This window comes from Leptonotus elevatus, chromosome 16 (genome assembly GCF_054856555.1).
Source record: "Leptonotus elevatus isolate MCC_2025b chromosome 16, RoL_Lele_1.0, whole genome shotgun sequence".
In the NCBI taxonomy this organism is placed as follows: Eukaryota; Metazoa; Chordata; class Actinopteri; order Syngnathiformes; family Syngnathidae; genus Leptonotus; species Leptonotus elevatus.
This window is the reverse complement of record NC_141254.1, coordinates 12,927,972-12,955,882: the sequence shown is the minus strand read 5'-3', so window position 1 is coordinate 12,955,882 and position 27,911 is coordinate 12,927,972. Positions and strand designations below refer to the sequence as shown.

General features: G+C 42.7%; 2 protein-coding genes across 3 annotated transcripts in view; one reads left to right on the top strand and one right to left on the bottom strand.

Annotated features, from left to right (window-relative positions):
• The first annotated feature begins 363 nt into the window (after positions 1-363).
• Positions 364-11,260, top strand: trpv1 (transient receptor potential cation channel, subfamily V, member 1). The gene is made up of 16 exons (XM_086098274.1): positions 364-516; positions 2,477-2,701; positions 3,455-3,612; positions 3,693-3,845; positions 4,029-4,166; positions 5,709-6,010; positions 6,944-7,120; positions 7,190-7,345; positions 7,420-7,515; positions 7,597-7,667; positions 8,270-8,435; positions 8,515-8,581; positions 8,710-9,035; positions 9,104-9,225; positions 10,563-10,684; positions 10,783-11,260. The coding sequence occupies exons 2-16, from the start codon at positions 2,493-2,495 to the stop codon at positions 10,857-10,859; spliced, it is 2,340 nt and encodes a 779-aa protein (XP_085954400.1). The 5' UTR covers positions 364-516; positions 2,477-2,492; the 3' UTR covers positions 10,860-11,260.
• An 18-nt stretch (positions 11,261-11,278) lies between these two features.
• fam222ba (family with sequence similarity 222 member Ba) overlaps positions 11,279-27,911 on the bottom strand; it is a 33,528-nt gene continuing 16,895 nt past the window's right edge. For both annotated transcript variants that reach the window (XM_086098277.1, XM_086098278.1), the window contains 2 exons: positions 22,374-22,501; positions 11,279-15,408 (listed from right to left, as the gene is read on the bottom strand). In XM_086098277.1, the coding sequence (XP_085954403.1) occupies positions 13,760-15,408; positions 22,374-22,455 (1,731 nt within the window). In that variant the 5' untranslated portion in view covers positions 22,456-22,501 and the 3' untranslated portion in view covers positions 11,279-13,759. The remainder of the gene's footprint in view (positions 15,409-22,373; positions 22,502-27,911) is intronic.

The window sequence follows — 27,911 nt, the reverse complement described above, 5'->3', positions numbered from 1 at the left end:
AATGACGGTTGCACTTCACCACCCACAGGACACCCAATATTGAACTAAACGGGAACTTCTGTCAAATAAATTCCAGCTTGTGATTTCGCGGGCTACCAGCCTCCAAAGCGTTTGGGGCCGTCAATACGCGCTGTAGAGTTTGGGTGTTTATATGTTAAATGTACGTTTTTTTCTTCTTTTTAGTGTGCATGCGTGCGTGGGCTTCAGTGGTTCCAGCTGAAGTCAGATGTGATGTGTGTGCGTGTGTGGGCTTGGATACAGCTGGTCAATACAGCCTCATTTCGAGCACTTACAGCGCCACACTAATGTGCTCTGATATTCTCCAGGGCGGGTCGCTGCCCCCCCCCCCCCCCCCCCAACCACATCCTCCTCGTGCTCATCTTGTCTGTTACGTTCAGCGAGCATCTTAGGACACAATACACGCCCGATTGTCTGCAGCAGACCCAGCTGTGATTCCATTGTGTTTTCATGCGAATGAAAACGATCATCTGGAAGCTGAATTTTGGATCCCTTGTGGTAAGTGGAGTCTTCTCATTTTTTTTCTTCAAAATATTCAAATTGTTTTTGGAGAGTACGTACTGCTATTATTGTTATTGTCATAATACTTAGTTTTCTAGTAGATGCCATCCTATTTATATTTAGCCCCACTCCTCCTCCTCATTTCAGATATAATTATTGTGTGAATGAATGAATAAAACAACAACAGTAAACAAAGTCAAATCTACTCATTGTGCATTTATGGTTTATGAACAAATGGTTACAGATGTAAATTTCATTACAATGTTTGAATCGCTCGCCGCTTTTAAACCTTGCCAGCTATAGTGTTCCTCTAATGCGTCTCTCAGTTTCCGTGCTGAGTCATCTTTTCCTCCACTTTAAAACTGAAAATGGGAACAAGAATATTACTTCCCATTATTGTTTATAATCGTTTAATTTTTTTGCTGTGAAGAAAATATATTTTTAACTAGTCTGAGTCATTTTAAAGGATTTTTTCCCCCCATTAATTTGATGTGCTAAAAGAGAAGGCTGCGTGGAGCAGTCATTGGCATTTATTTGTATTTTTTATATATATAAACAAACTCTTTGTTAGTCAGTGGCAGACAAACATCACATGTCTGCTGCAGAGGTGATTCCGTGTGGTCATGGTAACGTCACTGTGCGCTTTTCCCACATTCCACACCAACAATTCAACTTCTTTGTTAAGAATGGCAGAGCATGTATTTTTCATTTCCTTGAAAATCTCAGTCTTACGAGTTGATCATTTTGTCATACAATGCAATACAACTACAGTGATGTATACTGTGACTCCGATGTACAAAAATACCAACAAATCTATAGAGGTAGCAAATGGATGCTATCTGCGCTAAGGGTGATCCATTAATGCGTAGGAGGTCTCTTGTTACAGTTTTAAAAGCTGAATGTTTAACCACAATGTTCACATGTCCTCCCAATGAAGTGAGAGGGTAACTAATCACTTTTGCCATTTTAAGTGTAGTAAAAATATACATCCATTATCTATCCGTTATTTCACTATGTTATTCATTATGCGATCATATTTAGATTTCCAAAAAAGAGAAGTTTACTGACAGGTGCCATATACATTGTAACTATTTTAATGTATGGCTCCTCTCTATGGATTTTCTTTTGGTTGTACTTGACAAAATGAATGGTGACATATTGTTATAAGCTCAAGCTTTTTTTATTTTATTTTATTTTATTTTTTTATGGGTGGTGGGAAAGGGGGTATTGAACTCGCATAATGACCATGTCTCCGGTTTGGGAGTGCAGAGCCCTACCAGTGAGCTAAACCCCTGGAGTCTGGACCGCCACATACATTTTTCTTAAAAAAAAAAAAAAAACTTTTTTATATAATAATAATAACACTCAGATAAGTGGCAGAAAATTGATGGATGGACAATAATAACACGCACACAAACACATCCCCCCCCCCCCACACACACGTGGTGCCAAGATTTGTTTTGTCTTTCCTGAGGCTTAGGAAGATCTTGCCCGATGTGTACATGTGAAAATAGTCGATTTTCATCCGAGGGTAAGAATTCTAAACTGGTGATTAAAACGTTTAAACCAAATATGACGACAATAGCAGGAATATTTGTAACCAAGTTTTGAGTTCAGTATTAAATTGCAAAATGCATTAGGTGGGTGTAACGGCAAGATGCAGATCGGCCAGAGAACCCCCACGCAAGCATAGGAACAACATGCTAACTCCACATATAAAGGCGGGAGCCCAGATTCAAACCCTCAACCTCAGAACTGTGAGGCGGATGCGCTAACCTCTTGGCTAACTGCCGCCGAATGTTGCCGGACCTGACATGTTTTATGCATGAATTTGACCCCATCCTGACTGCAACCTCTGCATTTAAAATGCACATATAAACAAGCTTATCGTGAATACTCCCTTAAGCACCTCCCAACACTTGAATTTGAAATATTTTTAAATTTGTGCTTGTCGCAGACCTCCGGGCGCAGAGATGAAGAAGTCAGGGAAGAACGACTTCCTTCTGGAGGCTGACGACAGGACAGAGGCTGAGAAGTCTCAACGCAAAGCGCCAAAACAAGACGTTCTAGAATGCCTTTTAAGTGCGGGTCTCGAGGCACCCAAAGCCCCCATGGACACGAACTACCAGGAGGAAATGGAGGCCGACACACCTAAAATACGATTCAACCTCAATTTTGACAAGTGAGACTCTCCTTCCTGTCCAACTCATTCACTGCCATTGACGGCTATAGACGTCAAAAATTAATTTGAACTATTTTATATTAGTTTAACATTTTTCCCACTTATGTTAACAAGAGTGTGAAAACCTAGGTTTTTTCAATTGTATTAGAACAGATATAAAAGTTTTGACTAATCATGAATTAACCAGTGAAGTCATGCGATTAATTACGATTAAAAATGGTAATCGCCTGACACCCCAAATTTTTAATAATCTTTTCTTAAAAAAAAAAAGTTGATTAAATATTGGAAAAAAACTATTACAATTAATTTATTTGTATTTATTTTTAAAAGAAAAGATTATTAAAAATGAGTGGTGTCAGGTGATTAAAATTTTTAATCGTAATTAATCGCATGACTTCACTAGTTAACTCACGATTAATCACAAATTTTATATCTGTTCTAAACGTACACAAAAAAAATCTAGGTTTTCATACTCTTCTTAACAAAAGTGGAAAAAAATGTTCAACTAATAGAAATAGTTCAAATTAATTTATGACGTCTATAGCCGTCAATGGCAGTGAATGAATTAAAGTTGTTTTTGTGGTTATAATATATATGCTTGTTGTGCTGTGGTCACTATTGAATGTATTGTTTTTAACAAAACTATAACAATATTCGCCAACATCCGATTTAGTCAACAAAAACTCTCAGAAAGGAAAATAGCAACTCACGAAGCCGCCGTTGCTAACTTGAAACGTGTTGCGTTTCCGCCAGGGGGATCCGAGGCGCGGATCAGGACACCGGCAAGAGAGACAGTCGGACATTTGACATCAACAGGCTGTTTGAAGCGGCGGCCAGCGGCGACGTCGCCAGATTGGAAGGCCTGTCCCTGTACCTGCACCAAAACATGAAGAAACTCACAGACTCACTGTGTGAGTGTGATTGGTCGCTCACCGCAATTTTCACGACAACAACAACAAAAATAACGCGAGTGGGGGTTTTTCACTTGCAGATCAGTCGTACGGTAAAACTGCCCTGATGAAAGCCCTCCTGCACCTGCGAGATGGCAAAAACCCGACTGTTGAATTATTGTTGGACATCTCAGAGAGGACGGGTGACATGAAAGAGTTTGTCAACGCAGCTTACACTGACAGTTACTATAAAGGTAAATTGGGACTTCCATTTTTGATAGTGCTTCCAAAGCTACTTTGGGCAAATTGTGTACTTCAAATGAAGTCACTGAGTGGTAACTGAACCCACGCAGTTAAGTGTCGCTCTGTGACTGGAAACAAACTAAAACCACAATAATAATATACGTACAATTGCTCATTTGTATATGAATCAACAGGGCAGACGGCACTGCACATCGCAATTGAGCGCAGGAGTCTGAGCTACGTCAAGCTGCTGCTCAGTAAAGGAGCCGACGTCCATGCTAAAGCCTGTGGGAAATTCTTCCAGCCACACGACGGCCCCAACTTCTACTTTGGTGAGTGCGTGAGAAGAGTAACCTGGCAATAGCCAGATTGATAATTGTGGTTCACTCAAGAAAGTTCTCCACAATATCAATCTGGGACTGCTCCGCGGTGATTTGCTCGGAAAAAGGCGGGACATTCTGTACAATACTTCGAGCTGATTGGATGACGCGGCATCTTTGTGAGCATTTGTTTTGACCAATCATGGCAACGAATGAATATGTTGTCTTCGGATTTCGGTTTGTCTTCGAAAAACAAAACAAAACAAAAAAAAAAAAAAACACGGACATCTTTACCAGATAAAAATGCACGAAGCGCCGCTGTTCTACATTCAACAAGAAAACGGTGAGTAATTCTGCAAGAACAGAATTAATTGCAGCGTCCATTCAGCCACGTTATATTGTGTTTTTTTTTTATTGCTTTATTTAACAAATTGAAATCAAAAGCCAAACATGGCAAACATTAAGCAAACAAACATCATCACAGTACACAACAATCTCACAATAACAGAAAAGGGAAAAAAAAATATATATATATATATAATAAAAAATATATATAGGGGGTCTTAAACTAAGAAATATTAAAAACACCAAAATGAGAACACAAATTTGAGGTCTTGATAGCATTCTTATTTTAAATATACATCCATCTCTTTCAAAAGCAGAAAAAAAAATTAGGTTTCGACTTTACAAGTCAAGTTTACAAGTTTTAGATTCATTAATGTAAATATTAATGAATCTAAAACTAAGCAAGATAAATTAAAAGATTAATCAAATAATATTATTTTTTCAATGAATTGTCATAGTTCAAAAATCCAAACAAAACATTCGGTAAGGAAAGCTCAAAATTACAAAAGATAGTGTCCAAAATACATTTGTAAGTTATATTGGTTTGTTTCCCACGGTGTCCCGCACCCGAACACAATGTCGCTCTGTGATTGGTGGTTCGGATCGGTGAATATTAACGGACTTGGTACAAGATGTATTTTCGAATGGGCAAATATCATATTGACTGTGCTAAGTGGAAGAACTGTAAGCCCTCATTGCAAGGATTTATTGCTGATATTAAATTATTTTTGTATGCTTATGCAAGAATAATAAGTGCCAATATTAAGCAGTATTTATTATTTTGATTTTTTTACGTGTACGCTCTTTTTTTATCTTAAGTGACGTGATGTGTAAGAATCCCCAGTTTGTTTATTTTAATGTTCAATTTAGTTTTTTTTTATATATTGTTGCCATGTCCAGGCGTTGCATCTTATCCGAGTGCATGTTAATAGAAATGTATAATAAAGTCAAAACAAAACAAAAGAAAGAAAGATGTTTTCTCGGGAGTTTGTGAACTCACAAATACCGCGAGAATTCAGTTTGCAGCGTGCGGGGTGAGCGAGTCACTGCTTCAAGTCAATCTGCTCACCTCACGTCATCATACTTCCTTGGCAACAACAAGCCACTAGATGGCAGCAAAGACAACGATTGTCTACGCACATTCGTTGGCGCATTTCAACCGCCGTCAAAATACCCCAAGAATCACAAGAGTTTCTTTTGTATCCCCAGGTGAGCTTCCACTGTCCCTGGCAGCATGCACGAATCAGCCTGACGTGGTGGAGTACCTCTTGGACAACGAGCACATGCAAGCGTACGCGAACGCGCCCGACTCTCAGGGCAACACGGTGCTGCACGCCCTGGTGCGCGTGGCCGACAACACCAAGGAGAACACCGACTTATTCATCACCAGCATGTACGACCGCGTTCTGACCACCACGGCGAGGCTGAGGCCCAAACTCAATTTGGAGGAGATCGAAAACAACAACGGCCTGACGCCTCTCAAATTGGCTGCCAAGACCGGAAAAAGTGGGGTAAGGCTTAACAAAACAAATCAGAGAGTGGTGGTCCAATTCGTGACCCGAATGAAGTTATTTTACACACATCAGTGCACCATTAAGGGTATGATATGATGACATTAAGTGCATTGTGCTATATAATCGTTATTTTTTTGTTAAATTGTGTACAGTATTTTGTTATCCCCTGTAGTCTTATTGTAAACGCAATGACACATGCAAGCAACAATCAATTATAGCACTTTGATATTTTATATCATCTTTATTAAAAATCTAATTCATTAAATAATCAAGTATTATATTTTATTTAAAATAATAAAATGTAACAATACAGTCAACATACTGACAAAAATTAAAGTATTTCATGATGGTGATGTGATTAGCATAATAATAATTATGGATAAGGTTATACCAGGTATTTTTATATTTACTTCAAGGTATCGGTACTCGCAATAACAATGTATCAAAAGTACTAGTGGTATCTGTACTTCATGTCAGTTGATTACTCATAACTGGTATAGCAATGAAGTGGTATCGAACATCCCTAACATAAAACAATATTAAAATTATTATTGCCAATAATTTAAAATACATTAAATAAAATAAAAAATATTTTATAAAAAATAATAAAAGAGATTTTTTAATATTTATAAAATAATAGTTAACATACATATGTTTTATTAAAAATTACTATATTTACTGGTTTACCAAAAATTACGGTATTTTACTGGCAGCAGTTATACAATAAAATACTGTAAACAGTGATGAAAACATTTCCAGGTAAATAATAAAAAATAAAAAATACAATAAAATACAGTAGAATTACAGTAAAATCCAAATTTTTACAGTAACAAGTTTTATAGTGACCAAGGCAGCACAGCAATCTAACATTTAATAGTCCACATGAATTTGGTGAGCCTTCACAAACATGTCGTGTTTGCCTCTTTGTAGGTTTTCGCACACATCCTGAAGCACGAGTTCCAAGAGAGCCACACCAAACATTTGTCTCGTAAATTCACCGAGTGGGTTTACGGGCCAGTCCAGAGCTCCTTGTACGACTTGGCCTCAGTGGACTCCGCCGACAACAAGTCGGTCCTGGAAATACTGGTCTACGGCAGTGACATCCCCGTGAGTCCCCGCGTTGAAGTGTATCCACCAGAGTGTGGACTGCTGTTAAGTTGCGCGTGTGAACCCCAGAACCGCCATGAGATGCTCCAGACGGAACCTCTGCGCCAACTGCTGGAAGACAAGTGGAAGAGATTTGCGGGCCGAATGTTTTGTCTCAACTTCCTGGTCTACTTCGGGTACCTGCTCGTGTTCACGGCGGTGGCCTACAACAGGAAGAGTGGAAAGGTGGACGCTGAAAACTGTTTCGGCTCATGTTGCAAATCAAACTTCACTCATGTTTCCTATTTTCTTGTCTACAGACACCATTCCCTCTGGAGCACAGCACTATGGGTTACCTGTATCTTTCAGGACAGATACTATTAACAGTGGCAAACCTCTATTTTTTTTTTATGGGGGTACGTAACCTTACATGCGCATTTTCGCCATACATAACATCCTATCGGCCTCAATGTGAATAATCAATCTTTTATTTGTAGTTATTAGATATGAAGAGGAAACGACCGAAGCTGCAGTCCTTGCTGATTGATGGATATTACGATATTCTTTTGTAAGTAACACACTGATCTAATGCCGATGGCCTGTGTGATCATTATGTTATGCTAACGTCATTAGCGCTCATTTTCTATAAGGATTATCCTAGATCTGTCTGGTTAGCAGCCAAAAGCATATCTACTGAATACTAAAGGTGGTGAGCAGCAGGCTACTTCCTGGGTCATTGAGGATGGCCGACAGAGGTTTCTCAACCTTTATTGAGCCAAGGCATTTTTTTAACTCGGCAACATTTAGTGGCACACAACCAAACACGAGGATTTTTGGTGAACCGAATCAAAATGTCACAAAAAGTATATAAAGCTAAATGAATGGCGATGAGTGGAAGTGGTCCTTCTAAGTGCAGCTCCAGTTTTTTTCTCTCTCTCTCCGGGGGTTGCATTTTGGCATACGTCACTTCCCCCTTTCCCCACTCGTTACAAAGACAGAAGTCAATTTGAACGTCAACGCTCGCTGGCGTGAGCTCAAAAACGATGCAGTGCCTCAGACATAAAAAAAAAAAATACCGCCTTTGTCCACATGGCGTCGCCATAATCAACATAAACTGAAAGTTCCCTAGTGTTGCTGTTAATGTCTACATTATTCTGTGGCCATTTCCAGCTTTGTGCAGGCCATCCTCTTCCTGGCCGCCGCCGGCCTCTATCTCTTTGGGAGACAAGCGTATCTGGGCTTCCTGGTGTTGTGTCTTGCTCTCAGCTGGGTCAACCTGCTCTACTTTGCGCGGGGCAGCAAACACATGGGCATCTACAGCGTCATGATACAGAAGGTACATCAAGTACAGTACTGCAAATCCCCTCGTCGGCCATTTTGGATCCTTGAGGCTCGATGGCTTTGGCTCTTCGCAGATGATCCTCAGCGATATGCTCCGCTTCCTGTTTGTCTACGTCATCTTCCTCTTTGGATTCTCAGCAGGTAAGGCTACTTACTCTTCCATGCGTTTTCTTTTTAAGAATAAAACCTTTCATTTTGATAAACACTTGGGCCTGTATCGTAACACTTTTGTCCTAATCTCGTGGTTGACGTCGTATCATCTGTCACAGCTGTAGTCACGCTGCTCATTGAGCCCCACGTGAAAAACACCACCAATGAGAAGGGCCGCCTCTTCGGACCGCTCTCCCCCGACTCCGAGTGCATCAAGCCCACCTTCCGCAACATCTCCTACACCACGATGCAGCTCTTCAAGTTCACCATCGGCATGGGTGACATGGAGTTCACCGACCACTACCAGTACAAGGAGGTCTTCTACATGCTGCTCATCTCCTACATCATCCTCACTTACATCCTGCTGCTCAACATGCTCATCGCCCTCATGAACCGCACCGTGGAGAAGATCACCAAGGAGAGCGCGAGCATCTGGAAGCTACAGGTCAGCCACACCGTTGGTGGCCTCGGCAACTCTGCGTTGACGTCTTTTGTTTTGTTTTGTTTTGTTAGAGGGCCATCACCATCATGGATATGGAGAAAAGGCTGCCGTTCTTCGCGAGGAAGCGGCTCCGCTGCGGGCTGGACAAAAATCTGGGCACACCCTCTGAACAAGATTGCCGTCGCTGTTTCAGGTCAGATTCATTTTGTGACGAAGAAACACTTGAATGCCAAATTGAATTCATATAGGATGAGTTACACAGGAACAGGCTAGAAAACAATGATTCGGATGACATTATTTGTTGCTAAAAGTTATTAGATGAAAAAAACAAGTAAGGGGTGGGGAGGGTGGAAAAACACGGCTCAAGTTCTGACCCTTTAAAAGGGGGGCAAAGAATGAACCTGGAAAAAAAACTCATGATAATTTAACAAGCATGAAACATTTTTTACATACAGTATAGATTTTGGGGGGGAAAAGCTGATGTCCAAGGCAACACAATTGACTAGTGGTTAGCACGCATGGCTAACAATTCTGAGGTTTGGCGTGCGAACCACTTTGCAGCAACTTTTGCAAGTTTGTCCAGGTACTCCAGCTTACTCCCACATTCTAAAAACATGCATGTCAACCCTCCTGTTATGCTGCGGGTCAAATTGACCTCGTTGAAAATCTAGGAGAAAAAAACTCAACTTAGGTTCAGCTTTGTCTGCTGACATTAATTTTTAAAATGTTTTTTTTTTTTAAATATTAAAAACATTGTATTGTGTTATGTGATATTTTTTTAAAGATTAAACATTTAACGGGGTCACATTGACCCATGAATATTGTTAAGAAACAACCACAACAGGAGTGTCAAGTTAGATTCAAATTATAGGTGTAAATGTGAATATAGTACTGCCTTATTTTGACTCAACAGTGAGTTCCGCCAGATATCCCACACTAAAGCTGTATCCATCAATTTTCATAGGTCTTGTCTTCATTAGGGTCACCGGTGAGCCAGTCAGTCACAATTAGTGTTTTTAGTTTTTTTATGAACCTGAGTTCGAGATGTTAACTTAAAAAGGTTGGAGCCCTATGAGGCAACGTACCCCAAAATAATGTTGACAAAATGCGTGAAAACGTTTTTCTGTTGTGTAGACTAATGGCTGTCAATCATTGCCGCTTGTATGGGGAATTTGCGCCCCCTTGTGGAGATTGGAGGAGCACAAACAAAGCCAAATTATTACACGTTGATTAGTTCCTTTCGGGTGTTTTTCAAAATTGTTCCCTTGATTCAAATTTTGATATACTGTTGCTGTATTTATTTATATTCAAGCAAAAATATTAGATTGACTCGTGCTTTTCATTGGCTTAAAATGAGAACTGTAAAGCACACATGCTAGCTAGCCACTTGCCCCCAAATGAATCACACATTTACCTGTTGCAGCCGTGTCGATCAATATTGAAAAGTCGATTGCATCTTGTGATGCTGTAGTCAGTAGCAACAACTGGCCTCTAGTCTAATTGGGGCATGTACCCTCCTGTCATTGGCAGAGTGGAGGAAGTCAACTGGAACAAATGGAACATCCACCTGGGCAAAATCCAAGAGGAGCCCGGCTACTGGGACCGAAGGCGGCGGCTGACGTCAGACAACACACCGATTCGGACAAACAGAGGTGCACAAAAACAAACGTTTTGTTTCGTGTCGTGAGATTTTTCTAACGTCGAAGACGATGACTAGTTTGATCTCCTTCAATTCCTCTTTGCTCCACAGGGAGGAGCTGGAGAGGCTTATTTGGAGAGAGCAGAAGAGGACCACAAGCCACTGAGATGTGCAACTTTCCAGCATGAATACACAGGAAATTGACAGATCAGTAAATGTGACTTGATTTAAAAAGACAATATCTGGAAAATAGCAGCAGCTAGTGTTTTAGTTTGCATGTAACAATGCACATCCTTCATTTCAAATCGGCTAATTGTATACAGTATCTTGGTTGGAGTTGCACTGTGATCATCATCAGTGATCACAAAGGTCTTCACCCCATCTTTTATTGCAAGTTCCATTTCATCACAGCCAGACAAGCTTAATTTAACAAACGCTCGCTCATACAATGGCGTGAGACTGTCGCCACAATTAGTGTGACAAAAAAACAACAACACATTTGGTGCCTACAATTGAGTGCAATACTTGTATACTGAATTTGTCATGCCATTGATCTTGTTTGTAAATAAATACACCATATATGTCCACACAGTGGCTCAGACCCATGTGAAAGCATAAATTAGAATTTTATTTTATTATTACAATATTACAAAAAGAGTAGCACAACTCTCACGCGCTTGCTTCTTATCCGTCTTGAAAGATGACTAAAGATAGGCTATGGACCTTCTTCCTTTTCACAGCAATAGAACAGGAGGTGGGGGGGGGCTTAAATAATAAGCAAATCAAGTATTATAAATAGTCACAACTGCAAAACTGAAGCTTTGAAACTGGGGGGGGTTTACAGCTCAGTAACTACACATTTCTAAAATATACTGTATAATTAACATATCGCTCTTTTTCTTGCTTCCCAAAACAAATATCAAGGAATTGCTCTGTCTAGTCAGTACAATAAAAACATTTTTTTTTTTTAAAGGACCAGGGAGGGGGGGAAAAAACAAACCAAAACCACCCCACCCAAAGCAAAACCGCTGTGTCTGTGTATTCTTACCATCTTCCTTCTCCTTATTATTTGGGGTTTTCATTAAAACCATGCTCAAGGAAAGTCCAAGGACCAAACAATTAAGGCTTCTTAGGGGTTGGTAGGTGAACAAAACATGGGCGTCATCGTCATCTCGCACGCACGCACGCACGCGCACACATGACCCAGCAACACTCACACAATCATTAAAGTTTAAATGTTACAGTAGTCTAGTAGGTAAGCCAGTGTACAATAAAATAAACAATGCGTTTGCTGTTTCCGTCCGCGTCATCTTGCAAGTGATCAATTTGGTCTTCACATCACAATCAGTAGCAACCGCGCTTTCACTCGGGATTCCGACCGCGCTGAGTTTGAGCCCGCGTGGCATTCGTGACACTGTACTGCTCGCGTCTATTGTGTCGCCTTCAACGTGAATCATCGCCACATTCAAGTAAGACATTTGCCAGCGTTACGGGGGGAAAAAATGCTTTGTAAAAGAAAATGGCACCTCTCCCTAATACAGTGCTCAATATAAATGGCTACACGACCTTTGGAAAGGAAGTCAACCATAAACATTTCTTGACAATAACATGTTATATGTGACCTCACAAGTCTAAACATGACATTCTGTTCGATATTACATTTGTGGAATATGAGTTAAGCAGCAAAATCCAGCCGTTTTTTTTTTTTTAAATCCATCTCAGGGGGCGGCCATTTTGTCACTTGCTGTCACCTGAAGATGTCATCACAGTTGCTCAGGGATCAGACGACCAATCACAGCTCACCTGTTTTTTTTAAGCCGAGCTGTGATTGGTTGTTACCTGAGATGTAATTTTCACTCGACAGCAAGTGGCAAAATGGCCGACTTTCTGATATTGTTATATAAAAAAAAATAAAAAAAAGCTGGATTTTGCTGCTTAACTCATATTCCATAACGCAATATTAACGAGAATACTGTATTTAGACTCGTGGGGATTCACTGAACATATTATTGTCAATAATTTTTGGGGGGTTGACTTCCCCCCCTTAAGAATTGTGACAACAACACCCCTGTAGTTGAATGAATGTGGATTTTTTAAAATTATTTATTGTTAAATATTTTGTGCTAATCTACTGCTAGAGTTCCTATGGCGTATACTCCATCCATCCATCGTCAATAGGAGGATGAAAATGGAGTTTTGTAACACATTTTCCGGGAGTGTTCTCATTTATGTTGAGCGCTGTAGAAAGTCTTCGTTGGACTCCGGCCATCTTATGACCTTTCCGCTCAAAACTTTTCACAGCCGAAGCCTTCCCCGGCCTGGCCGCTAAGTTTTTTTTCTTTTCTTTTTTTCTTTAACACCTGAATTCATTGCAGCATTTGAAGCAGGACAGAGCACGTCGCCTCGGCAACAGGTACGCTTGCTCCCTGCTGGGTCCTTGCTATGTACAAACAACCTGATTGCGTTTGTCTGTACGTGACAGTAAGGAATCAAGTTTCAATAGTCCTATTACACAAATAAATAATGACATCTGAAAATAGTAAAAACTCTGCGTACATACTCACACTCACACACACACACACACATTTCTGGTTGCTGTTTCAAACAAGATTATTACACACAGAAAAAAAGTCTTTCCTTGTCTTTAAGTTCCTCACAGCAAATCCGACAAAAGATGTTGCCACTTTTTTTTTTCTCCGGCGAGGAATTGACTTGCATTGGCGCTTGAGAAAGGCCTTACAAACGTTGAACGAACACAGGATCTGTGGAGACCCAGGCACACACACACCTGTATGGTGGAGCGAAAAGCAGGAATGACACACAGTAGACGCGTGAACACGCTTGGGAACATGATTCCTAAATGTTCCAGGTAGAAGCATTAAAAAAAATTAATAATAATAATAATTGATCACTTGCAAGATTTATAACCAAAAAAAAACCTACTGTTCTTCATGAATTAAATATATTCATATACCCTCTTTAAGATTTGCAGTTTTGTCAAGTTATCCTGTTTTCTTAAGACTAAACAAACAAAAAAAGGGGGTGGGGGGGGGGGGGGTCTGATAACTTTCGGAGACAAGGCCATAGCTTATCTGTACCCTGGATGCTGGATGAGAGCGCTTCTACCATCCGCCACCTCCGGCCCCACCCTGCTCACAGGGGGCCTGTGCATCTTGCCCATTAACCCCAGATTCTGATCGCGGAAGTAGGGAGTCTGGAAGTCCCCACCCATGTAATCTGCGCTTTGCATCAGATTAGTCTGGGCAGAGGAGGTGGAGGAGCTTGCCGGTAGCCTATAATGAGGCGCCCCCGGGGGCCCGCATTCGAGTGCGGCGCACCCCCCCGGGACCGCCCCGTGGAATGGCATGGCTACATCCTGAGAGCCGGAGCTGTCACTGTTGGGTGTGGGGAGGATGCCGCTGTTCCAAATGTGGGATTGGAAGTAGGGACCGTTTGGGTAGTGGGCCACGGGGCCCGGCATGCAGTTGTTGTTGACGGGCGGAGAGGGGGTGGGCCTCTCTATAGGGGGTTTCAGCATGTACGGCTGCCCCACGCACATATCTGCAGGGTAGTTCAGTCCCTTAAAGTGGAAGGTGGCGTCCCTGCTCGGTTGCTTGCAACCGTTGGGAATTTGGGGCACGTGGGTCAACTGATGCGGATTCCAAGAGCACATCTTCTGGTGTTGGGGGTTAGCTTGCAACTGCTGATTGGGTTTTGGGTGCAGGTGCTGCTGAGGGTGCTGTTGCTGCTTGAGATCTGTGTGGTTGGAAGGCAAGTGGTTCATGGTCACGCTGGGTAAAGGGTGGACCCCCACCGGGATGGTTGCTTTCTCTTGAGGGCCGAGGATGCAGTTGTGCGGGGGGAATCCGCCGGCGGGGTTGTGGTGCATGGAGACCCTGGAGCAAGCGCTGATAAGCAGGTTGCGACTGATGGGGCTGGGGTTGGCGATCTGGCCCTCGCACATGGAAGCCGATCCGGCGCCTTGGGCCCGAGCTTGGCAGAATTGGTTGATCTGGTGCACGATGGTGCTCAGGTCGGGCTGGCGGCCCTGGTGCAGCCCCGTGGCCATGGGGAGTGGAATGGTTGAGGTAGAGATGGTCACGTTAGGTGGTGCGTCGCCATCTGTCAGCTTGCGGCTCCCTTCCTGGAACTGCTGCTGAAGGTGCTGCTGCTGCTGCTGCTGGAGGAGGACAGCAGAAGGGACCTGCGGGTGGCCGAGGGCCGGGTGCAGTCTAGGTGGGCCCTGAGAGTGCTGGGTGACGGGGAGAGCGTGTCTGAGGCTCTGCTGCGGAGCCAGTGGCATCTGTAGAGTCTGAGGTGCGTCCTGGGCTAAGCTCTGCTGAGGTTGGGGAAGGTTGGGCAGAGTCTGGTGGTGGGGGTTTAAAGTGCTGGTCGAAGTCACTTGGTAAGGGCCCCTCAGGTGGTTCATGATGACTTCGGGGTGAAAGCGAGCCCGGCCGCCGGCGAAATCTTTGAGGATGCCCTTGACGGCGGGCACGTTGACGACGGCGAGGAGGCCAGCCTTGGCGCTGGCCTGAGACGAAGGGTAAGGACTGTAGCGCTGGCCCGAGGTGTCCAGACCGTTGACGGTACGCCGGACGTGATTCCGTTGCGGGACTTTGACACTGTTGGGAAATATTTTGATGGTCAGGGGGTTGTTGGCAACTTTCTTAGCATAGGCATCCAATTCTGCAGGGGTTGGGAAAGGAGTAGATCTCATCCTTTGTGTGGTGTCCCCTATGATGGAGAAAAAGAGAGGGAAAAAATATCAATGAGTGGAAAAGCTGTTATTTAAGAAGAAATGTTTGGGGTTTTTAATTCATTTTTGGGTGCCAAATCCAAAACGGGTCTCAGTTTTTTTCTCTCACATCATGTTTGTGAACTATAGCGCCCCGTTTTCTTAAAAAATATGAAAAATACTTTATTTGTTAGATAAATATTGACAATGAATAATTAAAGAAACAGGCATGACTTTTACCTTTTACAAAGGATATGGCTAATACTTTTAAATTCCTACTATGCTACCTTTCTGTTTACTGTCTTATGTGCCCGTCTTTCTGCAGCTAATCAGTAGCATTTAGCTTTTTCTTACCAAGGTTATTTTAGTTAATTAAAACTAACGAAAAAAATAAAATAAAAAAATAAAACTAAAATAAAAAAATAAAAAATCGTTAAAGAAATACAATAAAAACGGAAATGCTTTTTAAACAACAAAAACGAAATGAAACGACATTTTATGTTTACAAAACTATAATTATAGTTAGGCTTTGGTAATAAATGTAATGCATGAGTCTCTGGGAATGATTTTAAGTAGATTTATTTTTATATTAACCGCAATAAGGACGTTTGAAAGTGTGTCACACAAAAGTGACGTCATCTCGGAGCAGCCAATAGAAAAGCCCCTTCAGATGACGTCACTCCCATGTTTTGTTTTTTTAATTACAAGTAATACACTTTTTTTTTTAACTAAAACTAATAAACTAATTAAAACTAAACAAAAACTAAGCATTTATGAAATAACTAAAACTAATAAAAACTAACACAACCACCTTGAATTTTTTTTTTTAAACCAACTACATTTCAAAACCAGAACTCAAAACGAAATCAAAACTAACTAAAATGAAAAATTCCCAAACTATAATAACCCTGTTTCTTACTAAAGTCTTCCTACAGCGAATCAATTGAATTATGCTTTGTCTTACTACAGTCTTACTACAGCTAATATGTTGAATTTTGCTCATCTGGAGAGGAAACTGTGGAGAAAAAAAATTGATGTGCTAGAAAAAACAAAGACTGCAATTTTGGAATAGGCATACAAAATTTTGTTTAATCCAGCAACTCAACATAATTAAGAAAAAATAAGTTCCCCAATCGATCACACTGCAGCTGACACAATCCCCGTCCCACATATTTAAGGACATCCTGCCGCTTTTTTAGGAGAACCATCCTGGTAGCTTTTTTTGTCACATATACCCGCGTGGCAAACAAACAATGCAACAGACACGGGTGAAAAATAACCTCTTTGGGGCTGAGGTAAAAAAAAAAAAGTGGCTACGTGGCAATGACGCTCCCCCGTGGCTGCGTCGGGGAGAAGGAAAACAACGCGGCGAGCGCGACATGACAGCAGACGAGTAATCAGACAGGCTCTGATCTGCGGGGAGACTTTGTCGGCTCCTGTTCGCAGACATTTGTTACACCTGCTAAGCATCCGGGCTAAATTTAACCTCCCAAAGTGACAGTGTGAACATGATGGTGTTTGTACCTGACTGAGTGTGAAGGCGGTTCATTTATGAGCGCATTTTAAATTGATATTTTTCTTTTTTTTAAAGAAAAAGAAAATGTAGATGTTTGCTAATGTGTTGTGTTTTCTGTCTGGATGCCCCTGTTTACATTCTTCATGCCAAAGTTGAGGAAACAAAACGACACATTGTCACATTATGTGCGACTTGATTAAATGGTATTGGATATGGAATGATTTCAATCGGTATGACATAAGTCTCCACGTAAACCCGGCCAGTGCTTCATGCTGGAATGAAGCCAGCCTCACCCTGGCAGGCTCCGCAGTGGAAAATTAAGTCATTAGATCAGCAGTTAACCGTTCTAAACTGTACCAAGGCAAATTGAAGTGAACTGACTTTACATTTATTACTATTAGACTGGCCTTTTCAGTTAATGTAACGTCGATAGCGAAAGCAGTTTACAGCGAGTTGATGGGGCGGCGATGTGAAATGTCTCAGTTGCAGGCAGCAACTCTTGGCTGTTCCACTCTCACAGTGAGCTGACGAGGCTTGAGGGATGAGGCACGGGAGCTCGGAACCGTCTGCACCGACCAACTGTGCCAACTGGCTAATTAATTCCCCTTTTATTTGGGAATGGGAAACAATGGGCAGCAATGTGCAGGGCCTGCATAGGGCGGCCCCCCGGGGGGGGGGGGGGGGGGGGGGGGTGGTTGTTTGGGCTGCCGTGACTTAAATGTCCAGCCCGCTGATGGCAGCCTCATTAATGCCGGGGTCCGGGCCAAGGCGCTAGAGCCGACACCCGCCATCACGTAGGCCTAAGACGTGTCACTGAATAAATGCCAGCGTAAGCAAACGCGGACAGACGCACACACACAAGGCGAGGATGGACTTCACCTGTCAACCACTGCTAATGATAAATGACCTTTGTGACATCAAAGCTGACTGCAGAAAGACTAAATGGTATTCTCATTATTCACGGTGTCAACATACAGAACATGCCGGACTTGGCAATAAAACCCAAATTAGACGTGAAAAAGCAAACTCAATGCTGCCACATCTTTTTATTGTTTTTGTTGCTTACAAAAAAAAGGATGTGTTTTTTTTTGGTTTGTATTCCTTTTTGTATCAGACATACAAGATGTCTGGACTGGACTGGTCTCACAAGATTTCTCACAAGAATCTGGAATATGAATTAAAGAGATATGTGACTCATCAAGAAGATCATATTTTGTCTATAATTCATGTGATAACTTCATTATTTTTAATGAACAATTAATAACTTTAAAAATAAATTTTGCCAAGTGCTGAAGATGACATCACCTGTGCTCAGGAAACAGATAACGACCAATCATGGCACAATCATGGCCAAAGCCAGAAAACAGGTGAGCCATGATTGGTCGTTACCTGTTTCCTGAGCACAGGTGATGTCATCTTCAGTCTGCAGGAAGTGGAAAAATTTGTTTTTAAAGGTATTAATTGTACATGAAAAATAATGACGTCATCAAATTAATTCTGGATCAAATATTAACTTTCTACTGCTGAAAATGGCTGAATGAGTCAAGTATCCCTTTAATAAGCAGCAAAATGCACCCATTTTTATCCATCTCAGGGGGCGGCCATTTCGCCATTTGTTGTCGAATGACTCATCTTGCGAATGTCACATGACCAAACTCGGAAAACAGGTGAGCAATGATTGGTTGTTATCGGAGCCCCGAGCAACTGTGATGTCATTTTCAGTCGACAGCAAGGAGCAAAATGACCGCCCCCCTGAGATGGATAAAAACCGAGTGGATTTTGCTGCTTAATTCATATTCCAGAAACGCAATATTAATCAGAAGGCCGTGTTTAGATTAGTGGGGGTGAATACAACGTATTATTGTAAGGAAAATGTATGGGTTGACTTCTTTGGCCATATTAAAAAATGAAAAGAAAAAAGGCCAAGATGCTGATGTATACGCTTAATGTTGGCTTATTAGCATTTTAACCTTGACCTCAAACCTGGATTAATTGAAGAGCTTAAAGTATCAAGGGAGGGTTAATGAGGATATGAGTGAAGTTTGCTGGTGGCGACGGGCGCATCATCTAAGATCTCCAACTAAGCACCTTCTCCAACAGAGAGCAGGGGAAAGGGGCCAGTTTGGCCATCTGTTAATTACGCCGCTGTTGGCACACAAGTGCACAGTCAGCAGGCTCTAATTAGGGCTTCTTTTATTCAAACTACTGTTTTTATTGAACATGGTTTAAGCGGCGGGGGGGCCGGGGCGCTCCCGCTGCTGTAAATTGCAAATTTCCACTCAGGAAATTGAGTCTGAAGCTTCAGTGTCGAATTAAGACTGTTGAATTCAGTTACACGCATGTGGCCGACCTCCTTCAAAAGCAGCTGAACACAGCATGTCGTGCTGACGGGGCCAGAGAGGAAGACATTCAAAGAGGAAAATAACATAAGGAGCAGGAGAAAGATGGCTGCTTTTGATCTCTGTGAGATGAAAAAAAAAAAACAATAAAAATCTGCCCAGTGGCCTCGCCAGGCTTCGTGTTTGTTCTGCTTGGAAGAATGGAGGACCAAGGGCCATTTCCTGGTATTTGAGACATCCTGCCGGCAGGATGAGCCCTCGTAGAGACCCCCGTTGTATCTTTGTGCACCTGATATACTCCTCGGGTCTCCCTTTGCTTTTCACAGCCATCTTCTGCGAACAGGCGCTCCCCGATGATAAATAGAGCAGCTGCTCCGGCCTTGCCTCTGACAGCAACCTGCCAGCTCGTAACTTTTAAACGACTTCTCTTTATGCACAGAACGGCAAAGCGCAGCGAGCTTGGTGGTCGGGAGCTATTGGCAAAAATAGAGGGATGGGGAAAGTGTGAAAGACAAGATCCAGGCCTCTGCGGGATTATAGCGGAAGGATAGTGCTCAAATAGCAACAAAAATAGGAGCTCATTAACTTAATTTCAAGTGACGGCTAACTCAGTGTGGTTAAGCAGATGTTCCAGGCCAGGAATGTCAAAGCCCTGTCGCAAAATGATTTAAGTCTAAATGAGCCCCGCATTTTTTTGAAGCATGACTACTAATGACACTTTTAACTGAATGCACTCAAAGCCATTTTCACTGAAGCAACCCCCATCACTCCCGGCTGTTTTACTGGATTTTGACAGATTTTGCAAGGTCCACAGAATATTCTGTTCTATTGCTATAAAAACATGGAACCTGCCAAAAGAATGATTAGAGTCTCTTCTAAGTATATTTGTATCGTTTTCCGTTTTGCAGCAATTAGCATTAGAATGTAGCTAAGTTTCATCATTATTCGCATACTTGTTGAAAACAATGGCAAAAAGAGCTTGTTGCAAAATGGCCCTGGCTGATCTCTTATACTCTGTTGCCACCTGCTGGCCATTTTTTTTGTAATAACTACCATTGCTTTAAGCAAATTCTTCATGTCAGAAGCTGCATCAAAGGCTTCCGTATGCTCTAGCATAAAATAAAAAAACTATAAATACGTTTTTGGGAGTCAAGGACAAAGTATTAAAAAACTTATTTATATGTTTCGGGGTTTGATTTAGTTAAGAGCACAAGCCGGACAGACAGTATGAGAAATATGATGATGGGATAAAAAAAAAAAAAAAAGAGGCTTGGAATTACACATCCAGGGATCACAGAATTGGACGGCAAAAACAAAGCGAATTTCATTTTCGCCCCGTGAGTTTGGATGCATCTCGGTGAGCGGCACCAAAGGGGTTAGCGGGGAAAGAGTCCTGCTGGTGGCGGCACCATGTCACAAGCCCGCCTGAGTGAGGCAACAGACGCTGGCACTTAGCAGACTCCCTCATGCTTGCTGATCTCCCAGGGGGTTGGCTGATTACGGGGATTGTGAAATTACAGTCCTGATGAGCTGGAGCTTTTTGCGACAAAAAAAAGTGCTATATAAATGGGTCACGCAGAGTTTTTACTGAAGGGGGGGAAAAAAGGAAGCGAGGTATTTTTTAGGATTGAATGGAGCACGGCGTGAGCTGTAATCCATGTCTGACAAGCGACTGATTTATGTGGGTGATTTGAAAAGCACCGCGCACTACTACAGTTCCTTTTATGATTGGGATTAGCGAAGCTAAGGCCATGCCCATGAAAACACAGGTGTTATTTTGACAAAATGCAAATAAATTTGGTTTGTCCTCTTGCTGTTTAATGGGAATGTAACTACTTTTTGGCATGTAATGTAACTAATTCTTGGCTTATATTGGTAACTACGCTACAGTAGCAAACTGTTCTACTTCTCATTTTATAGTTGTGAATGATCGGAGCCAACCAATATTTTTCGAGCCCGATGCCGATACTGATTTTATGACTGATATTGAATACTGATAACAGATTAATCAGCCAATTAATTAAAAAAATAGATCATGCATTTGAATGTGTGTCATATTCATGTTTGATATATCATGCACAATGTTTATTATTATTATTATTATTATTTTAACAAACCATGACTACAGGTGCGTAAGATAGTGACATCATGGTCAATTCCTTGCACAGCTTTCATTTCCCACCTAAGTATTGCTTTTAAAAATTAAGATTTGTTTTGTTTTGAAAGACAGCTCCATAGAATGATCTTAACAACAAAATATGTACTGCATATTTAAGGATACAATGTTATTGTACAGATTTATGTTTAAAGGGGAAGGCAACCTTAAACATGACTTGAAAATAATTTGTGACCTCACTAGTCTAAACATGCCATTCTAATTAATATTACATTTATGGAATATGAGTGAAGCAGTAAAATCCAGACATTTTTATCCATCTCAGGGGGCGGCCATTTTGCCACTTGCCGTCGACTGAAGATGACATCATAGTTGCTTCAAGGCTCAGGCAATGAGCAATCACAGTTCACCTGTTTTCTGAAGCTGAGCTGTGATTGGTTGTTACCTGAGACCTCAGCAACTGTGATGTCATTTTCACTCGACAGCAAGTGGCAAAATGGCCGCCTTCTGATAATGATAAATACTGCTGGGTTTTGATGCCGAACTCATATTCCACTAACACAATATTAGCCAAAATACTGCATTTAGGCTAGTGGGGCTGCATAGAACATATTATTGTCAAGATTTTTTGGGGGGTTGACTTCCCTTTTAATGAATAATGAAATCATTGTTACTTGTGTACCACACTCTAAATGTTTAGAGTACATAAAAATAAAAACAATCGGCAAACATCAGCCATTTGGCTGCTTATTGTGGCCGATGTCTGAACTTCTGATAATCGGCCGATTAATCGGTCGCACCCTAGACTGACTTGACTTGGGAAACACATTTGACAACACTCAACATTTGCTCTATTTGTGTCTTAACTTTTTTTTCCCACAGCTCGAATCATGAACCAGGCTGCTACTGGCATGGCTCTACGTATGCTGGCACGTTTGGAACAGACTGGCCTGCTGTGTGGGATGATGCTGCCGGTCGTTCATCACGACTTACATTTCTGAAGTCCAGTGTTCATCTGCGTGTGGGGGAGAAGCTGGAGGGGGAGGTCACCTGGCCCTGGCAGACAGGCCAGCATTTCACACGGACGCTAATGCAACATGGGGCACGCACTTCTCCTCACACTGTGGAAAGGAAGAAGAAGGAAAAAAAAAGTGGGTGTCGGTTAGGTTGCTTAGCAATCGAAGCGGTGCTGATTAAAAGAACTTATCCCCACAGGCGGACACCTTGGGAAGTCTGTTGAATTACACACTGATTCGCACCTGGAGCGTCAGGTAAGGTGACATTTGATGCTGTTAACAACTTGAATTAAACATCAAACCTCTGAAGTAAAATGAGCCTGAGGGGTTAGCAGCGCTTAAATGGAGTCCCTCTACTTCCTCGCCCTACATGTCCGTCTGCTTGTAAGACCCATTTACCTGCACTTTACACCTCTTCCTTCCCGCAAGAGCACCGCATTGCAAATTGGTGAGTCGCATACATTTGAAAAGGACACACTCCAGACGCCCGACGCTGACAAGCTAATCTCTTATCAATACTGCGGCCGGCGTTTGTTTTGGAGACATTAGACAAAGGGGGCCCGGTCCGGGATGGGGTGAAAAGAAATGAATAAATGAGGCTGCAGCTCCAATAAATGCCCGCCACTCTGCGCAATAACCCTGATGTAATAGAGAGGGAGAAAACGTTAGCCATGCTCCACTTGGCTTACTGCTGGATTCCAAACAACACAGATGCTTGCTTAATCAGCACTAAAGAACAGTCAGGGAGCAAATTAAGTTATAAAGAGTTGGTGCCCTCTCTCCTTTTACTGCATGGCATCAACCGAGTGTGGCAAGTGTGTGCAGACAAACACGGTCTTATGAGGGAGGCAATTACGCACAAAACAACCTTGGCATGCCTGTGATGGCTTAAAAGGTGCCTCTCCCTCCTGCAGGGAAAAGAGACAAGTATAGGAAAGGGTGACAAAGATGAGGTGGAAAGATAGAAAGGGCAGGTGGCAGGTTTGGGGTGGGGGGGGGGGGGGCAGTGAACCTGCTTTATAAAGCAGGAGCTCAAAAAGGTCAGGACGACAGCTCATTTAAATCCTCCTGGCGAGAGGAGGAAAAAAAACAAGCCTTAATGAAGCTGCCACTTTTACACAGATACCTGAGAGCGTTGCACCTTGGGGTGCTGCAGGGCCGCGGTGGCAGCGTTGGTAAGGGGTCGAGGGAGTAGGGGGGGAAAAAAGAGGCTGGATTGGTGGGTGTCAAGTGATCGACGTGTTTGTTTGACGCTGCATGCACATTCCTTCCTCACTTCCCTCGATTTCTGATTTACAGCCCCGGACCACCATATGGCAGCAATCCCTGCTCTCGATTCACTGTGTCACCATGCATTAACTTTAATTGGTCTGATATGTTATTCCCCCCCCCCCCACAGCCTTGGAAGGAGTTTAGGTACACAGCGCCTTGATGTCAGTAGGCAGGATTTCCAGCTCTCATTTATCGGGGTGCCAAGATTTCACATAAAGATAACAGCAATCTTTCTGACAACAAGCAGCGCCCGGGTTGGAAGAAAAACACGTATCAAATACAGCGCCGCCTTTGCCTGGGCTTTCAAAGCCCAAAACGGTGACAAGCCGCTTTGATTGATGCCGCGGGAAATAAAATGCCAGCGCAAGGCAGCACTGAGTCTGTTAAAAGGACACGCAGACACCGGCCCACGACAGGCGAGAAACAGCCACTAGGCCATCAGTCCACCCCCTTCCTGTCTCCCCCACAGCGCCCCTGAATGTCAGAAAACGCTGCAGTGGGGAGCGGCGGCGGCAAAGGTCAGCCTATGGTAATGCCCCAGCTGACACGCCGCCTTACAGCGCTGGGCGAGGAGGAATGGGGGGGGGGGGGGGGGGAGCCAGCCGTCAGGATCAGCACCACTGCCTCAGCAACTTGGACATTTACATGTGGATCTACTCCATGTCACATTTCCACCAAGCCCTTCCTTGCCAGGGTAGCGCTCGGAACGGCTTTCATTTCACTGCAGCTTGTCAAGGGTAAGCTGGTGCTACAAAGATAGCATGACATCTTTATCAGTGCAACAGAGCAACGAAAAGGGACAACGGTGGAGGACATGAAGCATTTTGGTCTCGCTTACGTGTTGCATAAGTGGCGACTAGAAATGATTGGTTGATTGGAATTCTGTCTGCGGTGGACACGAGTGTGCCTAGCAAAACCCGAATATTCACTATACAATCGTCGGGTTTTGAAAGGCAACATAAACATGTACAAAAACCCGGATATGAATGAGACCCCTGGGTTACCCCTTTTCCATCCCGAATGTTTGGTCATGTAAACGTGACCGGGGTACCTCCTTTGAAAGGAACCTTGGTTTATGTTCTGCGCATGCTCTATTCGCAAGAAATCTTGGGCGTACAGGAACTACTTGTATGCGTGGCGGCCATCTTACGTTGCTACTCGCCATTGATTTGTCCTTAGCGGTTTCATGTTATTTTCGGTCTCTATTAGGGCTGGGTGGGCCAGTTGAGAAATGTATGCAAATGTCCGCTTTTCATTGCGGGACAAATAGGAGGCGGAGTGCACCATGTTGTTAGCGCCACGGACTGTTCCCAAGTTGATCGCGAGGGGTGCAGGTAGGGAAAAAAGTGGGGTTTTGCATACGTGTGTGTCTTTGTGTTTTCACCTCTATTTTTGTGTCTAAATCAATAAAAAAAAACGCATAATTTGGATGATGTCAACACGTTCATGATTGGATCCTAGCTTAACCAATCCCAATCGCAAGTTGATTTGAATGATGTTCATGTTAAAAATGTTACATATGTTTGGTAAGTTTACAACACGTTACAGTCATACTATCCTGGCGTCCACTATAACAAATGAAAACATGAGATAGCCTCCCCCCCCCAAAATTCCATGATGTTCTTATGTGGGAAAATAGTTAAAATCAGTAAAAAAACAAACTGTCCAGTATAAAAAAATGCGGGTCTGAGGGTGGTATAAAAAAAAATAATATATATATAATATATATATATATATATTTTTTTTAAAGAAATGTAGGTCAGCTTTTTTTACATACCTCACTTCCTGAGCCTCGGCCGCCCAGTACTTTAGCTCACTGGCAATACTTTAGGCTTGCAAACCTTTGCTTAACTTAACTATTCATAGCGCACTTACACAAAAAAACAACTGCAGCCAAAACAAATTGCAGTACATAAAAATAAATACCAAACAAATAAGTAAACAAACAGATCACAGAGTGCTATTGAACTTTACCAGGTTATAGTGAGAGCCGTCCCTAATGCTACGACCCAGACGACCCAGACAGGGACTGAGCTGTCTCTGGCACCACTCTGCAGGTGGTAGTCAGCATTTGACTGGCTTGGCTGCGGGCTTCTTCTTCTTCTGGATTGCCCTATGACCACCAGGCAGGGGGCTCTGTCTGGTCTGAAGCCTCCAGCCATCATCCCCTCCAGACAAACAGGGGGGGCTTAGTGGCCTTTGTGATGCAGGGACACAGCTCGCTCTGCCCTGCGTGGAAACCGAATTTCATCCGTGTAGGACGGCGTCCCAGCCAACAGAGCAGGCATCGGTTCAGTGGAGTTTAGCCAGACATCTCCCACTATCAGCCCCGCGCAGACCGCCGACGCAGGGTTTTCGGAGTATTGTGACTCGGCAAGTCGCCACTGGCTGCTTACAAAAACACAAACGTGCGAATAACTGAGGCTTGCATTTTCAATAATGCCACAAAAAAAAAAAAAGAGCAGGGCTTGAGCAAGGGAAGTCGTGTGTTGTGTCAAATTGTTCCCATGGAAGCTGACCTATATTTTGCCTTATTTGAGCAATATAAAGAACAAAGTAGAAGTTTATAAAGAGAACAGCTGATGTGGAAAACATTTAGGGAACCAACTTTGATATTCATTACAGAGGAAATCAAACTGATGAAATTCATCAGCATTTATAAATAATGAAAAGCCAAAGAAGCTCATTCCAAGTAGACATACAGCTATATAAATAGATAAAAACAACAAAAGATGAGAACTTAACAGTGGAGCAATATTTGCAGCTTTCTATGCCAATTAAACGCAAAAGCAATTAGGAGAACCAAGTCACCATGTTGTTCAGTGCTTGTGCTGCTGCAGGAGAGGAGAGTGCTAGGGGAAGCAGGCTGATGTTATTTTAATTGCATGTTTACCCCCAGGTTATAGGTCTGAAATAGAGCCAAGAAAAAAAAAAGCTGAACTTCAATGCAACTACAGTGTGTTGATTCTCTCAGGGGCAGAGAGAGAAATTACAGTACTTTTCTTGCCAGCCGGCTGTGTGAATAGGAAGTATAGAAAGAAAGGGAGCAGGAGGAAGAGTTTTTTTTCTCTCTCCTCTCTAAAATTCTCAAGCATTCAGTCAAAAGAAAGGGGAAAGGGCTCTTGAGTATGTTAACAAGAAATGAAAACACTACCATGACCTTTGTCAGGCTTTTGCAAACAGAAGGATTTATAGGCGCTAGTAGAAGGCCACTGCAAGTGTAAAGTTATCACAAGTTTTCTGAATCTGAAAAAAATAAAATAAAATCACTAAGACATTTGGAGGACGCGAGCACGTTCAGACTTGAGGCATCCTGGACTACGGGGCTTTGCTTTTAAAGAGACCCTCTTAATCCTGAAACTGGCACTCTAAAGAGTTGTAAATAACCATGACACGGGGTAGAGCAAACAGATGAAAACCAATTCAAAACAACTATGTAAAATTCAGAGGCTGTGAAATAACATTGAGGCACTCGGGTCCACCACATTGAGCGAGTAACAGAACAGCTGTGCTGTGAAACGGCTTCAGCCAGTAACTAGTTGATGAGGAGCTGACAACAAAAAAAGGGGAGGCAAAGTAATGTGTCTTCCGCAGCTGAACATGCCATATTTGGATGGCTGCGTTCAAGAAATCTAATTAAGCAGTCTCTGAAGAGGAGTCTGAAATGTCTTTTAAAATCCAGCGACCGCCAACATTTGGACAGCATTGATCACTCTCCAAAATAAGAAAAGATGAGTTGCGGTGGCGAAAGGAGAGGATTGGAAGATAGTGCGTCAGTGAGGGGCTTGGCCCAGCTTTTCTATCAAGGCCAGGTCCATTTTCAGACCATTAACCGACCCCCTCGACGGCGAGGGGCTCTCTTCAGCGTAGGCCTAGATGCACGTATAGCCACTTAAGCCCCCGCTTCACTTCCTAAAGTGTTCTAAAAATGCACAAGGTGAAGAAAGTGTGCTCAGCCTGGCATAGTCTGGTCAAGGTCAGGTGGACAGACTCAAATTGTGGGCAAGGTTCTAGAGTTTGACACACGTTTACACCTGATGAAATCTAGGGATCCAAAGTGAGGGCTACCAGCCGAATAGTTGTCTGCAAATCCATCCAGAGTGCAGCCGGGAGCTCATTGAACAGTCGCTCGACTCGAATCCACTCTAGCAGGAGAAAATGTGACTACCAAGAAAAAGATAGGAGGGAATCAAACATTGACTAACGCCTGAAATGATGCTGTGCAAAAAATAGTTACCAAGTT